Below are 18,573 nucleotides of genomic sequence, written 5' to 3'. Positions count from 1 at the left end.
CTCCCACCTCTCATCTAGTGAGTTTATCAGGGCCATCAACCCCAACGCAACATCAATTATAACGTGCTTCCTGAGATCAAAACCATATCCCAAGGATATTTAGTGTTAACCAAATCTCAAATTTTTATCTTATGCAAACTAAAAGTAAGTATAAACAAGTTTACTCACACACGCATCACTGGTTAGAGATCAAGGTGAGACATATAAATCTTTACCCATCCTTTACATCACCATTGAGGTTTGAATATTACCATATAACTATACCTGATGAAAACTACTCTAACACAACCTATAACTTGTTAACTATTCCAAATTCCCTATAATCACATCAGTTTTGTAACCCTTCTTTTTATCTATTTCCAAACTCTTCTTCTTCCTTATCTTGCCATGTTCATAATAATATTAATTCAACCTACACTACTTCTACTAACTTTAATATTCCAAAAATCAATAAGGTTTACAACCATTATACCATAAATCATGACCATTTAATCCTCTCATAAAAATACTAAAAATTTGCATAAGCCAAAAGCCAAAATTTTCGTACCTGGATTTTCTCCGCTGCTTATCATACCAAAATCTCATACTCTTAAATCTAATCTCCAATACATTTACAAAAAAAAAATATCTAACAATCTCCTTTTAATCATCCATTTAGCTTAGAATCCTTTCAATACTTTATTCTTTTCTAAAGACATCGTGTTCTTTCAACTTATAACTTTCTCCTCCTATTAAACTTTCTCTTAATCCACTTTGCGCCTTATACAACTTCTCCTCTACTCTTCTTCGTTTAATATTTGATTTATCCTTAATCTACTTCAGTATTCCTATCCCTTTTTTTTTTAGCTTTATCTTCAAATCTTCCACCATTTTCTTTCTTCCAATCTTCAAGCATCACCTATAAGAAGAGATAAGTTGATTTATCAAACCTTGCCACACTAATGTTTACCCAAAACTCCTCTCATTTAAACCTTTGAACTCAACTTTTTTTTGTACAACCATTGATATCTAATCCTCTTGCTCGGTTCTTGAAACACTTCCAAATAAAAACGATGATTCTATACTTCAAGACCAAAACTCCGATGTTTTGACTTCTAAGCTCTAACACACCATATCTACCTATCTTCGAGAAAAAGAAAAACTTGTCTCAAAAGGTTTTGTTTAAATCTAATAAAGGTATACAGGTCAAGTGATCCTTGAATCTGTAACTCTCTACCACTTATAAAGCACACAACACAAAAAGAACTCAAATCATAACTCTCCCCTTCCAAAACCTTAAGAATTAAGAAAGGAAATTCGTCTCTGATAAAGTCATGAGTGTGCACCCTCATTACTCTTATCAAGACGTTTTTCTGTTATTAAAATCTTAAGTGGGTTGCACTCACTCTACGATTTAAACTTAAGAAACACATGACAAATCATGTCACTTAGCCCTCTTCACTGAAAGGAAACTTAAACGTACAACCCGTAGGTCATCTTAAGGACGAACTGCTCTGATACCATTAATGTAACACCCCAAAATATAAAACATCTCACACACCAATTATTTCATTAATAATATAAACGTCGTACATTGTTACAATAATCCATTTATGAGTAAAATGGTTCACACTGAAAATACATTATATTTTTTTTTTCACATAAATAAAAACACTCTTAATAATTTTTTTTTTCTTAAAATTCTCTTCATTTTTCTGCTGCTTCCTCCTTCACTTGAATTGGTTCAGATGTCGTTCCCTCATCTGCTCCCGTATAACAAAAACATTATACGATCATCGCAAAAATAAGATTTTTCCGGCACAAACAAACAAGTAAGGGTGAGCTACCATGCACAATTCAAAGAAAAGCATGACACTATTAATATACATAATACATTCACCATAAATTCTTGTAAGATGCAATTATCATACTAGACTCTATTATCCGGATATAATGTTGATGGAAGTCTCGGGTGGTCATGCACTTGTGGTGATTTCAACAACAAAATTTTTGGCCAAATAGAATATATCATATCACCCACAAGGTTAATCCATTAATGTCTATAAACATAGACTAGGACCTCCTACTACTCTCACCACATAACACATCCTTCTCTAATTGAGACTGGAAAATTATTAGAGTTTTAGGATCACCACCAACAACAGGACCCTCAACATCAACATATACACTAATACCATGCCAATTTAGAGTCTCTCCCCGAGACTCATACTATATTTCAAATGCATAATTTCATATCAATCATCACAATAAACATTCATAATAGAATTCGTACAAGATAATTATAAACAATTAACAATAATAAAATATTACTGTAAATGGTCATATAAGAATACAATATTTGACAATCATAAAAATAATCTTAATATAAAAATTTATGGGGAAACAAGAAGTTGAATCTTGAATATGCTATATTTTGAATATGCTATATTATCTTGAGTCTTGAATATGCTATATTTTGCTTTTGTTTGATCTTAAATCTTGAATATGGAGTATTTTGTTTCTGTATGATCTTGAATTTAAATGAGAGTATGCTTTTGTGTTGATATCCAAGTGTGATAGTTGTAAAATGTGATGTTGATTATGTTATGCCATTTGTATGTTATTAGTTGTTTATTTTTGTATTTTGGAAGGATTAGAAATTGTCTAACCGGCTCTGCCAGATTCAATTTATTGTTTCCCCAAACATTTTATTGTTTTCCTTATTTATTTTTATTATATTTTTGGAAGGATTAGAAGTTGTCTAACCGGCTCTGTCAGATTCAACTTCTTATTTCCCCAGACATGTATTGTTCTTGTTATTTAATTATATTGTATTTTTGGATGGATTAGAAGTTGTCTAACCGGCTCTGCCAGATTCAACTTTTCCTCCAACTCTCTTCTCTCACAATTTCTCTAGAATTTTGGTGTAAATCTTCAGCCTCCCCCCCTTGGCTATTTATAGCCAAAAAATTTACTATTCATTTTTACTATTCATTTTTACTATTCATTTTTACTATTCAAAAATTATTTTTTATTCACCATTCTTATCTCTGAATCATTAATTCTACGTGGAGTGTTTTCTTCCACAATTTATTTTAATATTTTTTTTTAACTATTTACTATTCACTATTCACTATTTACTATTCACTATTCACTTTTCTTAAAAAAAATCCTAAATAAGTTATCAAAAATTTGAAGCTCTCCCTCTAGAATTACTATAATTTTATATCCAAAAATCTACATTTTTCTATCCATTAAAATTATTATTACTAATAAAATGCTAAAATTTACTATTATAAATTTTTTTTTTCATGGGTCTTACAAATTAAGCTACCAAAATTTCTTATTAATCTTTCCACATTTTATAAACTTATATATTTTCCATTCACAAATAAATTTATTACTACTAGTAATAAAATTATTATTATTAAAGTAAATATTTTTCATGGGTCTTACATCCACATCCATTTTCATTTGTGACTCACGTTATAAAGACTTAATACCTTTTTCAGAGTTTAAATATCACTTTCTCTTAAGATTGTTTTTTTTGTCTTCGTTAATAAAAAAATTTATGATACTTTTTTCTTTAAATTTTTTTTTAATCATACTCGAGTTTCAAGAATAAAAAGAAAGATAAAAGAGATGAAGGAACGTAATTAGAAAATAAAATATATAACAAAAAAAACTATGAAAATATTCTCATGAGTAAAAATATTATTTCTTCTAATTTTTTTCAGTCGTTATACATTATCATCTTTCTTTACATTTTTGTATGCAAGTATTCTTCACATTGTTCACAATAGGAGCACCTGGTAAACATGTAAAGGTAATAGTCAAAATCATAAGTAACCAAGATCAATCATCATAATAAAAAAGAAAAATAGTGAAATAAAACATGGAAAAACAAAATATAAAAACCATGAAACAAGAAAATATTTTAAAATACATACCATTGTTCATGGTGATGGACTTCATTAAACGACAACTATTGATACAATTATAAATAGAATCAGAGGATAATTTATCCCAACGTGATTCACAATGCTCTGATTCACAATTTTCCACACATCGTGTGAATGAAAATGGATCATCATTATTATTCATACAAATAAGTTTACATTTAAAATCGCAATCGGGTATTTTTGCTTGTGCAAAATTTACTAAAATCGTAACCAGAATTACAACCCCAATAGATTTTATCTCGATTTTCCTCATAATTCTTTCGAAAAATAGAAAATTTGAACAAAAGGTAGATCTCACTTGTGTTTTGCAAGAAAGTTAATCATAAATTTATATTAATCATAAATTTATAGGGAAAGAATTGATAAAAATGTTAGCCTGAAAATATTTATTAAAATAAATCAAAACTTTATTATAATAAGACAAAATATTATTAATTTATTTATTATTTTCTTCTATAATTAATATATATAATTTATAGATATTAAAACTGATTTACCTTTTATGCATATACTGCATTGAATAAAAATATAATAAATGCATTAGTGAAAAGGTATAAATAATTCATTTAATGTTTCTATCTATAATTATATATAAACTCTTTATATATAAAGAGGATACCTATTTTGTATACATATTTATTAATTCTTATGTTATCCTTTGTAGTATAATTATTTATTTATTTATTAATAGTTTTGTAAAGGTTTTTCTTTCGTTTTCATAAAATTTTAATTATATATTTAATTTTTCTGATTATATTGAGCACATGAAAATATCATAACAGCATGTGTTTTGATAAGCGTCAATTATCTCTGTCTCACTTGAATTTATTTGAAACTAATATTTAATGTATTTCGTTTTTCAAATATTATATTATATATAATATTTCATTAAACATTCTTTTTGTTTCCACTTTAACACGTGCCTCCCTTTTTACAATTGAGAAGGTATTCTCAGAAGTATTTATTGGGCTTGAAAATATTTGGTCAGATAATTGATTTTGATTGATTTAATTAATGAAGACAATAACATGATGTTTGAATGAAAAATACACTAAACAAAATTCAATTGGGAATGTTGAGATGGACAAAGAATACATGAAAGAGAAGAAGTTGATTAAGAACCACATACAAAATGAGATATAGGTTGTTTTAATGTTCAACTACCCTTCACTGTTGAACTAACAACACATTGGATTTAAAATATATTTAATGTTACATTTACTTGATGGTTATATTTATTTTTACCTGTTATAGATGAAACTTAAGCTGAATTTTGTGATTGGATTTTGTTTATGTATGATTTTCATACCATTAAATTTTGATTTATATTAAATTTTGTTTTAATATTTATTGTTTTGGTTTTAATAGACAAAATGTTGGTGCTAACAAATTAACATCATAACAACAAATACAAAGATGTTGATTGATTTATTTTTAAAGAGGATACTTGTGTACACATTTAATTCTTATTTTATCTTTTATAATATAATTATTTATGTTTTAACCATTAACAATTATTTTGACCCGTTTTGAATAAAACTATCTTACCAGTTCTTTTCTCTTTTTTTCCGAATCATTTTACGAATTTTGGTTCTTCATCAAATCTGTAATGTTTGTTGCTCACATTCAGGAACTTCGTGTTTTCTTCTGACATTCAGGTAGTTCTTTTATTCTATTATCTTTCTCTTCTTTTATTTGTTGTGAATATTCTGTACTACTTTCACTATTCCCTCTTCTTTTTCCAGTACAAATATGATGAGTCTTAGGTTCTTTCCATAATTTCATTTCATTGTACTCCTTGTTAGGTTGTTGCAAGAATTCCATTCCCTTAATTAGGTTCACTGTTTGTTTGGATCGACTCTTCACTGTGACTAAGCAATGTGAATCGTGTGGAGAAAATAAGATTAACCCATGCAACACACATAACTCTTTTTAGGTGTTATTACATGCTTCGTATCAATGTTATGGTATATGCTGATTAAGGAGAAGCGACGAGTAATTTATGCATCAGATAGTTAACTGTGTATAAAAAACATTGGGAGCTCAATTTCAAGTTTTGTAATAAGAACCTAAAGTATTTGTCAACCAAAAACATTTGAATATGAAGATTTATATAACAAGTGTATTGGGATGGAGAATTAGTAATTGTTGGGACAAAATTGTTATAACAAATTACGAAGAAGGTGAAATTGATTCAAGGATGAAGGTGTCCAAAAGTAAAAAGAAGTCATATGCAGATTAGAGAATAAGACCTCTTGAACTGAGATAGGAGTTTGTGTACTTTTGCAGTTAACACTTATTATTGGTGTTGGGAGAGCTATTAGATTCAAGAAGTTCTCTCCAAAGTTTCTTGGACTACATCAAATTCTAAGGAGGATTGGTCTAATAATGTATGAGATCATGTGGCCTTCACAATGAGCGAATTACATGTGTTTCATGTGTTGCAATTGATAAAATACATATCAAATTTCAATCATGTGTTGGAGTTGGATGAAGTTCAGGTCATAGAAGATCTATCTAAGTTCTTGTAATAAAAGACTTATCTACCGTTGCTAGTCCAATATGAGTATTGGATTCTCAGACGAAACAATTAAGAGGGAAGGACATTCATATAATATATGTGCTTTGGAATGAAAACACTAGTAAGTCATATACTTATCATTTTACTAGTAAGTACAATCTTTTAGGATGAAAAGATTGTATATGTTGAGGAGAAAGTAAGACATAGGAAAAATATTTGTTAAGACAAGATAGTTTAGAGACTAGACCGTCTACACTATCTTGAATCTGCACTTGTATTTTTGGGTTTCTATTTCACAGTTCACTTTGGTTCCAATTCAATCTCGTTTGTTGCACTTTCATTTGGTTTTGTTGCGTTTTTGTGTATTGCATTTTCGTTTCTGATTCCTATTATGTTTTTCATTTTGTTTTCCATTTGATGTGTTAATTTCGTTTTCCATTTGTTGCATTGAATTTGTATTCATGGAAGGGTAACTTTGTTTGGTTCGTCATTAGTGACATTGCAATGTGTTCCTTGAGATTACTAAACCGTAATTGTGAATCTGTTGCTCTGACCTTGCTCACATTCAATCTGTTTGTGCACCTAAAATTAGGACACACTTAGTAGTTTAATTGGAGTATAATGTTTGCTTAGTCATTAATCTGTATGGTGCATAATCGATTGAATGTGTGCATTGCGTTTGCTTAATTCGCTTTTATGAAAATTGTGTTTAGTCTTCGCTTAGTAGGCTAATCAGTGTTGGATTAGGGGTTATAGGAGTGAGTGATTGTTGTTAATCTGTGATTGGAAGCATTGTAATTGATCTAGTGACCAACCGTTTTATGTAGTGTTTGAATTCGTATTTTAATCAATTCATTTTTGTTCACACAGTTCTATCTAACCCCCCCCCCCCCCCACCCACCCACCCACTACGTGTTTGATCTAATGCCTGAACCAATTGTTGGTCCTTGAAAGATGACCTAAGAGTCACTTTCTAGTATATATTGCCCTTTAATTGCATATTAATTTGATTAGGGTTTTTTCTATTGTTGTAATTTTCTTTCTGATAACGTAATTCCCTCCAATTATCTTATAAATAATCAAATATCTTCAAGATACACTAGTGCAAAATAGACTTTTTATAGCAATTGTTTATACCTGTTGAAATTCATTAGGTATAGAAAATGATGTGGTGACAGAATGGTAAGGGAAATTTTTTTACATCGGTTACACTAAAATGAGGTATAAAAAATAGCACGGTGGCAAAATCGTAATAATGGATAAATAATTCTATACCAGTTACACTCATATTAGGTATAAAAAATAATTTTTTACACTGATTATACTAAAACTCGATATGGATTTTGCCCAACACTCACTTTTAATTCTCACTTTCTTTGCCCAACACTCACTTTCGTTTGTCACTTTCGTCTTCTCTCACTTCTTCTCCTTTACTTCACGTCTTCTCTTAGTTCTCTCTGGCGCGTCTTTTTCTCCTTTGCATTGAGGACAGAGTTCCAATTGTCAAAAACCTTGTGCTCTTGGATCGCGACTCGTCTAGAAGGGTTAGATCCTCTCTTTTCCTATGTTTAGACGATTAGTGTTCCGCGACAACACAAGAATGAAGAAGGTGTGTGATCAATATGATACTATGTTGGTGATTGTGAGGGATTAAGAGGATGAAATGTGTTTTGGAAGAGTCTTTCATCGAAACTCAGGTACCAAAGCTCACCTCATAACTTAGGTATCAATGCCAGACGGATTCACTGTGGTTAGCTTGTTATCTGCTTGTGCTGAGCTTGCTGCTCTTGAACTAGGACGTAGGGTCCATGTGTTGTTGAAATCAACAGTGATAATCAAATAAATGATGATATTCCAGTTTTCGGTCTTTAATTGTTGTTTCTTTTTCCTTTTATCGGCATCTTCAATTGTTATTTAGTTGGAAATTTTAAATGTTGCTTGTGTTTTACACTCGTAATTTTTGTTCTCAGGTACTACTGTGAAGCTTGTTTTGGAGCAGGATAAAGTTTCCTTTATTCGATTAATTGGTAATAGTGTTCTCCAAAGTGCTGCATCTTCTTTCATTGCGCCTTCTATAAGGTATTTAACATTCACATTACAAGAAACAACTTTGCTAAAGTCCATCTATAACTTCTATTTAAATTGTTCGTACCATGAATTACTGGAATGGATATCTCATTGTTGACGTATTACCATTTACCATTGATTTTTCTATTCTATTATTTGTATGTTATCGATAGCACTTAAAATATGAAAAATATTATATAGTTGCGTAGATAGTTCAAGGCATTGGAATGGGCGAAAAGGTTGTTTAGGTTGACCGAAAGTAAATTTAGTATGTCTGTCTACAGACACTTGACTTATTGAATTTACATTTAGGTGCAGAGATTTGAGAGTTGCATTCTATACTTTTTACTACTGGAATAACTTCTGCAGCAGTTTTTAGTTATATCTGGGTTGGTTTGGTAGTGCAATCCGTTTTCACAACATATACGATATAGGATGAGAAGGTAATTCTTATGTTCGTGAATGTGCCTAGATGAAAGAACGCTTTAGCTACGATTTAGTTATTCGAATCTTATGATTCACTTTCACTGTTTTTATCTTACAATTTGATACTATTTGGTTACTTGTTGATTCATATCATACGATAAATCTCAAGGAACTTTGAATCTTAAAATCAGTTTTTTACTTGTCAACCATTCAATGCATACACTTTGTTTAGTTTTTCATTCATTTGTTTCCATTCTTCTAAAATAGGACCCTCACAAACTTAAATATAACTAATGATTTTGTTTTATGAGACTTATGGTTAGGTTGCTCTGTCTATTTCTTGTTTAAAATTAATGTATTGAGCTCTAAAGTTTACTATGCAATTCAAATTATGATTCATGATTAAAAATAGCTCACCATTCACAATTTAAATCCTAATTTGATAATGATAACCTTGATGATGATCAATTAGGATAAGGTCATGTTTTGTGCTCATAGATGTGTTAGATGATAGGAAAATAAACGCAAATCATATGAAGCTGCTTTGGTTTTTGTATCTGATATAGCTTTATTCATGTAGTACTTGATTAAGCTCATTTGTTAATTGTTTATCTGCTGATAATACTTGTATTGTACCAACGTTTATGTTCACATTATTAACTAATTAAATCATTTAAGTCCATTTTTCTTGGTAAAAGTTTAATATCTTTGCTGGACAGAAGCATGATGACTCATTTTAGTTTCTCTATGTTACATTTCAGGAGCTTGAACATGTTATTTGCCAAGACTATTGGAACCAGAATCGGAGCCATTAAATGAAGCAATTGCTTCTACATTCTACAAGCACCACCCTCTTGGTCATCGTCTTCACTGTTTTAATTGATATTGTCGTAATTGTCCCTACCATCACTGCTTATGCTTTCACACTCAAAATTCAGATAATATCATATGTTTAAGGTTCATCTCATGATTAAGTTCCATACTTTAACTATTGAATGTATTTGGTGACTTTATGCATCATTCTCATGACAGGTTTCTAAGCATAAAACCTTTCAAGGAAAGTTAATTTCAGGAAGTCTTTCATAGTATCACGATCCTTCTTTCACCAAAAAATATAATGATCCTTCTATCAGAAGAGCCATAACAAACACCATCCAGGTCAGATTCTTCTAACAGTTCTCAAATCTTTCTTATTGAAACAACAGTTATCGTCTGCACAGCCATTTAGTTGAATTTTTCTCTGCATTGAACTATGTTAAAAACATCACAAAAGCACACAACTAACTCAAGCCATTGATTTTAATTTACAACCACTCTTCCTATGCAATTATTTTACTTCAACACAATATATCAAAATCTCTGTCCATGTAATTTTATGCATAAACCAGATATGGACTAGGAAGTGAAGTCTGTAAGCATGAGTTGGAAAATATTTTTTTAAAAAGAAAATCAACTTTGAATTGCCATACAAGTATTCCACACCCTCTATTTCATTTTATTTCTTCACTAGTCATCCATGACTCTTATAAAATCAGTAACTGCAATTTAATGAGATGTCTTTTTTTTTTCTCTTTTTTGCTATTTGTTGCATTCCAAGTGTCAACCAATGATCTGGAAAAGGAAGCATTTCATGACCTCTTTTCCTAACTGTTAGGTTTTACTACAACCAATTAAAGGGGAAATTACTCTATTTTTCCTTTTATATCCTTATTGAAAATTATTTTTCAAAATTATATCCTGAGGATATTTTTCTGTGTGAACCTGGGAAGAGTAGAAGCTTGAATAAGGCGAGTCATAGGATAACTATCTAGGCCTAGTATAAGTGTTAACTGTTGAAGGAAATAACAAGAAAATATGTGTAGTGAAATTCAACCTTGTAGCTGAAACTAAAAATTATGGACATGTTTGGATACTTTACACAGTAAATGCTTTTAAGAGAAAATAAATTTCTCTGCAAGTCGATAAGTTGCTTATACACAAGTTAAAGTTTGTTTAGATTCCTTTTTCCGTTTAGATAAAAATGAAATGGAAAAAAACAAGTGTACTTAGCACCTTATTTGCAACAGTAAGTATATAATTTTTATTAATAAAATTCTATTTCTGTAAATGTTATTTAACACTATTATTATTTGAATCTGCAGGAGTCACTGGTAATTGTTACTAATTCTTCCTCAACAGTTTCTTGTAGTTCTCTTATGTTCATTGCACAAAAAATCTCGCACTTTGGTCATTAAAAGTACACTAATATAATAAGTTTTTTAATAATTTATTTGTTGTGTACACATAACTGATTTTACAAAGTTCTTTAGGACTCATTTAAATGTACATTTAACTTTATAGAGTGGTTGAGGCATTTTCAAGGTTGTAGGGAATGCATATCGTCTCTAGAAAGAAGTTGCAGTTCATTCCACCAACTATAAGTAGTTAATCTTTCAAACTATAAATACAATTATAAATTTTATGATGATTTATAAATTTAACTTGTACTGCTCACGTCAACCGGGAAGCTTTCGGTGCGGATATTATGTCCTGAGGCACATGCAGAAAATTATATCCGCAAATGTCGTTGACTCATGGAATTTGGAGTGAACATTTTATAACTAAGATCTTAAGCCATTAATGTTATAACTTGACTCATTATTCATTGTGTAGATATTTGATGACACGTCTCCAATGGAGCAACATGTCATAAAGGATGTTGAGGAAAAATGGGCTGCATTTTTTTTAACCATTTGTAAATGATTAGATGTTTTGATATTACATTTTGAGTTTAGGAACTATTTTATGAGTAACTATGTTAAGTAAATATATTTAGGAACTTTGTTAGTTAAATATTACATTTTGATGTGTTAATAGAAACAATATTGATTATTTTACTCGTTATTGATTATTTAAATTGTATTCTGGGATTGAATTTTATGCAAGTCTGAATATGAATAGTAGCACATACAAATAAAATATTTAAAAAAAGTCACTTTTTACACCGGTTAAAGCCACATCAAGTATAAAAAGTCTTGTTTTTCACACCGGTTATAACAACATCAGGTATAAAAGTGAGCTTCTTTTACACTTGCTCTGGTTCCATCAAATATAAAAAGTGAGTTTTTTTTTATAAAAGAGACGTTTTTTTTATACCTGATCATAGAATATCTGGTATAAATAGCAAACTTTTATACCTGTTACAAACAGAACTGGTGTAAAAAGTTAAAATTTTTATACTGATTCTAGAACTGGTGTAAAAACGAAAACTTTTTATATCTCATGTTTTTATACCTACTCAAAAATCTTTTTTTAACATGTATAAAAAGCTTTTTTTGACATAGTGATATATTTGTTTATTGTGGAGCTCTACAAGATTTAAGAAGATCTTGTCAAATTTAAAAAGATTTGACAAATATTATCTTTTGATAATTAAATATAATAATTATTTAAAAAATGAAATAAAATATCTAAAGATATATTGGCTCTAAATTATCTTTTATCATAAATATTTTTTAATTATGAAAACTCTTTTTTTTTTTTGGAAAAAAGATAGAAAAAAACACAAGGTGCAATTTTTGTGACTCTTTCCTTTTTCTTGTCTTAACGAAACATTGTTCACGTTTTCCCATTTTAGTTGTCTTTTTCATGCAATACTTAGACTTGATTTATTGTAACTTGGCTAATCCATGAACTTAAACTTAGCTTCAACTCCATCAAAACGCATCAGAATATTTAGAGGACATTTAACTAAAAATTTATTTTTAACCTATTTTTATATCTCAAACTTATTTGACTATCTTAGAATAAATCCTTAGGATATCTTAGAATAAATCCTTATTTTAGCAACATTTTAAGCATAAAAACCATTTAAGAAACAAAGATTAAAGTTTAAAAGAGAACATAAATATGTACTTGTCACTCATCCACTAGATACTTGTTTACACTGGTAAAAAAAGCGGATTCTGACGTCCCATATACGCTTCGGTTATTGAGAAACCGAAGCGTACAAGGTTATATACCTCGGTCCCCATCCAACTCGAGGTTCAAAAGCTATATTGCTTCGGTTAACACAAAACTGGTGCCTATAACGTAACTACTGCCTCGATTTGCTACGAAACCGGTGCCTAAACCCCTCCCTATTGCTTTGTTTGGAATGAGACCGAAGCCTATACACCTCTGCTGGTCACTGAAAAGTCTGAACCCCTCCCTATTGACTCGGTTAAAGGTAAAACCGATGCCTATTACCCGGTCAAATCAGTCTGAAAAGTCTGCTTTTTCATTTTTTCCATACATTTTCCTCTAACACTCTCATCTCACGCTCATCTCCCCTCTCGCTCGTTCTTTCCTCATCTCACTCTCATCTCCCCTCTCGCTCGTTCTTTCCTCATCTCACTTTCATCGAAACAGAGAGGGCGCGATCTCTCTTCTCCTTTCCCACTTGACAGCCACGGTGCAAGGACGAGACGCGATGGTGGCCGGCGTTGAAAGCGGAGGGGAAGCGCGATGGTGACCGGCGTCGAAAGCGGAGGGGGGGCGCGATGGTGGCCGGCGTCGAAAGCAGAGGGGAGGCGCGATGGTGGAGACGAGTACCGCGACGGCGGTGATGGGAGGCTCGCCAATCTAAGGCGTTTGGCGAGCAGAGAAGATCAGGCGAGGTCAGGCGAGGTTCGGCGAGGTCAGGCGAGGTCAGGCGAGGCGTTTGGCGAGAAGATCTAAGTGCAGGCGTTTGACGAGCAGAGAAGATCTAAGGTCAGGCGAGGTCGCGGCGAGGTCAGGCGAGGTCGCGGCAAGGTCAGGCGAGGTCGCGGCGAGGGCGTCCTGCAGCGGTGGCAAGCAACTTCCCTTCTTCCCCAAATCTTTTCTTCTTCCCTAAACGCTCACTGTATCAAAATCCATGCTTTTTTTCTCTGTTGTTTTGGGAGAAATTTTGTTAAGGTTGGTGTAGTTGATTTTTCTGTGTTGTTATGATATTTGGTTCTATGTTATGAGATTTGGTTCTCTGAAAGGGGAAAAAATTCAATAACTCTTTTTGCTATTCTGATATTTGGTTTTGTGTATCTCTTCTGATATTTGGATCTGTGAAATGGAAAAAAAATTCAATAACTTTGCTTGTCTGGACAGTGTAACGGAGAGGTAGAAGTGGATTGTTTTGAAAAAAAAAATAAGCAATTGCCTCGGTTATTTTAGAACCGAGGCATCATCCTGTATTTTTTCAACCCGGTTCAGAACCGATGCATAAAGCCACTCTCTTTTACACCGTCCGAATATGACTCGGTTGTAGAACCGAATCATATTAAGTTATTTAACCGAAGCCATTGCTTTATCCTGTACTAGTGTTATATCTAAGTGTGTCTTTTGTATTGACTCGTTTAGTGTATACTTCTAAGTTATCTAATTCTTTTTCTTTACTTGTTTACTTCTGGACTCATTTGATGCTTCTTTGACTCATATACTCTCTTGTAGAAGTTCACTGTTTTCCCACACTAGGTTGACTCGTATGGTCAACATAATCGTATGATACTGCATTTTGCTCTTGCACTGCTTGAGTCTTCTGATCCTTATTTTTGACTTGTTATATTTATCCAAGTTGTTTTAGAACATTGTTTTAGAACATGAGTTGTGTGATTGCGTGGTCGTTTGATCTAACCTTTCATTCCACTAACTAGTGTTTTCAAATCAACTCGTCAAAAAATTATGAGAAAGATGATAGTGAAAAAGTGTTTCATTAGTTTCAATAAGATGAGTATCTTTACTTTTAACTACTCTATCGACAAGTACGACGATACGAAATTTAATAAAAGATACCATTAAATTTCATGAAATTGTTAAAATTGATTAGATAAAAATTACTAGCATCATCAATATGAAAAACACGTATACACATAACAAATTGTGTTTCTGATTTCGTTAAAAAAATTTGATTTGAAATATAGAAGACAGAGGTGTAAAACTCTTGTAACATATGTCACCTACATGTTTTTTCGAGATGCTTCTCACCTACCTTAAGCTCTCTTTTTTTCAAGTCAAGCTGGAATAAAAGGTATTTCTTATTGTCATGTCATGTGACAACAACAATAAAACATTATTTTTTCCGTTGTGTAGCAACTTGCTACCTCATATATTAAGATTGAAGCTCAAATCGATTCCATCAAAGTCTTCCATACTAAAATCGTTGTTGGAAACCGACAACAAATAATTATTGGCAAAGCCAAAAAACACCCCAAAAAAATGCAGAGTGTGTACTGGGTGGAGTTTGCAGCACGACAAGGAGACGTAAACAGTCTCTACGAAATCATTGAAAATGATCCGTGTGTTTTAGAAGCAATAGATTCAATACCATTTGTTGAATCTCCCTTGCATGTTGCTGCACGTGCAGGGCAGGTTCAGTTTGCTGCGGAGATCATGACACTGAAACCTTCATTTGCTTGGAAGTTCAATCCCCAAGGACGCAGACCGATCCACCTTGCTCTCGAAAATGGCGACACTGCAATGGTCCTTCAGCTTATAAACATGGACAAAGAACTCGTTCGAGACAAAAGGAGAGAAGGTCTCACTCTTTTGCATTTGGCAAGTGAATCCGGAGACATACACCTGTTAACTGAGTTTCTCAGAGCTTGCCCAGATTCCGTAAAAGATTTGACCGTTAGAAATGAGACTGCACTGCATTTTGCTGTTAAAAACCGGAGGTTAGATACTTTTAGGTTCTTACTTAGATGGCTCACGACAAATACGGTGGAGTTGCAAGCCATTCTGAATCAGAAAGACGTTGACGGCAACACCATTTTACACATTGCAGCAACAAACAATGACACGGAGGTATCATTTAAATATGAGTTTAGTATTCATTTAATAATATATTAATTAATGACTAATTTATACACTAATATTTTTTTAGTTAATGTTAATGACTAATATAGAATTTAATTAATTCCTAATTTTATAATAGTGATTATAAAAATTAATAATTTTTAATTTATAAGCTAGTATTTAAATTAATTCTTAATTTTTTTTGGCTTTAAAATTGGTTGTGATTTAAATTTTCTCTTGTACGTAAATAGAATATCAATTGTAAAGTATGCAATTAAAGTTTTTCTTAATGGGAAAAACAAAACTTTGGTGGATCTATAGTTGATTGTTTTAAATACTTCTCAACAAATGCTTTAAAATACCTAGTGGCAGTTGTTGGAAACTCAAGGATGGAAAAAGTTTTATAATTGAATTACAGTCAAAGTGATTCATAAGTTAACTAGAGTAATTTATCTAAAACGATGGAAGCTATAATTAACTTGTGAATTGTGTTCGTACAGGCAATGCGATTGTTGATGGAGAACATGACAGATTTAGATGCTGCAAATTTGAGTGGCGAAACGGCATTTGATATAATAAAAGACGAAGAAATTAAGAATAATCTGGCCAGGGCCGAAGCAAGAGTTAAGATAAGAAAGAAAGTCCGTTCGTTAATCGTATCAATGAGAGAGTGGCTAATTCGAAAAACTGGTAACAGGGGGAACATGTCGGATGAGATACGTAGAGTGTACTTGATAGTGGCTACTCTTGTTGCAACCGCCACCTATAACGCAGCAGTGAGTCCACCTGGTGGAGTTCATCAAGCAGCTGGGACTAATAACACTGCCATTCATGTGGCATCAAATTCATCAAAAGTTTATGAAGGGAAATCAGTGATGTCAACCTCGAACTTTATGCTCTTTTCGATCACAAACTCGTCTGCCTTTATTGTGTCCCTTATATCTAGGGCTGGGCATCATTAACTAAATTATAATAAACTATGGATTATCTATACTATTTTGTACTATAAAAACTAAACTACTTTTTATAAAAACTGAATTATACTTATTTGTAGTTCAGTTCAAAAAATCTGAACTTTTTTTATTAACAGTTTAGTTAACTACTTCAAACTATATACTTTATTTTACTTTTGCTTGTTTAATTGTTTTGCTCTTCTTCTATTTCCAACAACACAAACATAAAAAATAAAGGTACAGGTATATATATATATATATATATATATATATATAATTTAGATTTTATTAATTTTGTTTTCTATAACGACATGAGACAATTTTTTTTACGTCACTTTTATATATATATATATATATATATATATATAAATAAATAAATATTCTTTTCAAGTCTCTTAAAAAGTTAACTATTATTATAATAATTATTAAAATAAAATGCTATTATTAAATTTATACTAAAATAATTATATATTTTAAAAAAAAACTAAATTTTATTATATTGTAATTATATTTCAAAAACTGGTAATTATTTTTATAACTTAATAAAATTAACTATAATTGTAAAAATAAAAAGATAATAGTACTTATGTAAATAATTATAAAATATAATATTATATATATATATATATATATATATATGAGAATTCAGAAAAAGGTGAGAAGAGAAGAAAAATGAGAGTTTTTATATTAAACTAGATAATTGTCAAAATAAAAATATTTCGAATAACGCAAAACAGAGATAAACAGAAATATTTTTTAGAGATTAAGTTTTTAATCTATATAAAATAATATATAAACAAATTTATATTATTAAATTAAACTATATTTAATATGAGAATCAAATTTTAGACATTTTATATTTTTAAATTAATAATAAATAGTAATGATAAATAATTATAGTTATTAATTTAATTTTAATAATATGATCAAATAGTACCAATAATATTTCATTAAATTTTTTAAATTTTTTATTATAATTATTTACTAATTCTAATTATATAGATTTATAATTTAATTTTTTTAAATGCTGTGATGTTATTGAATATTAATTTATTTGTTTGTAATTATTAAAAAAAAATCAAATTGAACTAATTCTTTTAACTTTATCGATGATTAGCCATTGACAGTTGTACTAGTGCAAAACCACATTTATTTATTAGAAAAAGGTGCATTGTAGTTAACTGAATTGTTTTGTAGTTAACTGAACTAAAAAATAGTTTAGTTCAGTTTTATTGAACTATTTTCTAGTGCAGTTCAGTTTTTTTAAACTATTTTATAGTTAATTGTAATAGATTTATACTGCAGTGCAAATAGTGCAGTTTGCCCACCCCTACTTATATCAATTATTTTTATGATGCCTAGGAATCTTGGATGGAATCTACTGTATATTTCAGCATCGCTTTTTTTATTAAGCTACATTGTCTCTTTGATGGTCGTATCTCCCAATGACATCACCACAAACCTGTCGGCCACCATTCTCGTAGTCCTTTTCTATTCAATCGCTGCGGTGGCTGGTGTTTTTTTCACACCTCAATAAGTTATGTTCGGTCGGACCGGTTGTTAATTTTAGTTTATAAAGTTCTCCAAAAGTGATTAAGAAATTTAGGATCTCTGGAAGAGGCTATAGTATGAGGTAAACCATGAAGTTTAACTACATCTCTAAAGAATAACTTTGCAATATTGATTGCATCATCTAGCTTGTGAGAAGGAATAAAATGTGCCATTTTACGAAATATGTACATTACCATAAAGATAGTATCACAACCCGTTAAAGTTCTTAGAAGACCTAGGACAAAGTCCATACTAATATCCTCCCAAGTAATTAAGCCTAAATTTAGCTTGTAAACATGAAACACATCTATGGAAATGCCTCTGG

The 18,573-nt window shown here is 30.8% G+C and overlaps 1 protein-coding gene across 1 annotated transcript; it reads left to right on the top strand.

Annotated features, from left to right (window-relative positions):
- Positions 1–15,165: 15,165 nt before the first annotated feature.
- Positions 15,166–18,234, top strand: LOC108339120 (ankyrin repeat-containing protein BDA1). Its single transcript, XM_017576267.2, has 3 exons — positions 15,166–15,753; positions 16,245–16,621; positions 18,111–18,234. Exons 1-3 carry the CDS (start codon positions 15,166–15,168, stop codon positions 18,232–18,234), a joined length of 1,089 nt encoding a protein of 362 aa, XP_017431756.2.
- Positions 18,235–18,573: the final 339 nt, after the last annotated feature.

This window comes from Vigna angularis, chromosome 5, assembly GCF_016808095.1.
Source record: "Vigna angularis cultivar LongXiaoDou No.4 chromosome 5, ASM1680809v1, whole genome shotgun sequence".
Classification (NCBI taxonomy): Eukaryota; Viridiplantae; Streptophyta; class Magnoliopsida; order Fabales; family Fabaceae; genus Vigna; species Vigna angularis.
The sequence above is the reverse complement of the archived record's forward strand: the minus strand, read 5'-3'. Positions and strand labels throughout refer to the sequence as shown.

Coding starts and splice junctions, on each gene's coding strand:
- LOC108339120 (XM_017576267.2), top strand. CDS start 15,166: ATGCAGAGTGTGTACTGGGTGGAGTTTGCAGCACGACAAGGAGACGTA. Junction 15,754..16,244: donor CAACAAACAATGACACGGAG/GTATCATTTAAA, acceptor GTGTTCGTACAG/GCAATGCGATTGTTGATGGA. Junction 16,622..18,110: donor TATGAAGGGAAATCAGTGAT/GTCAACCTCGAA, acceptor TTTTTTATTAAG/CTACATTGTCTCTTTGATGG.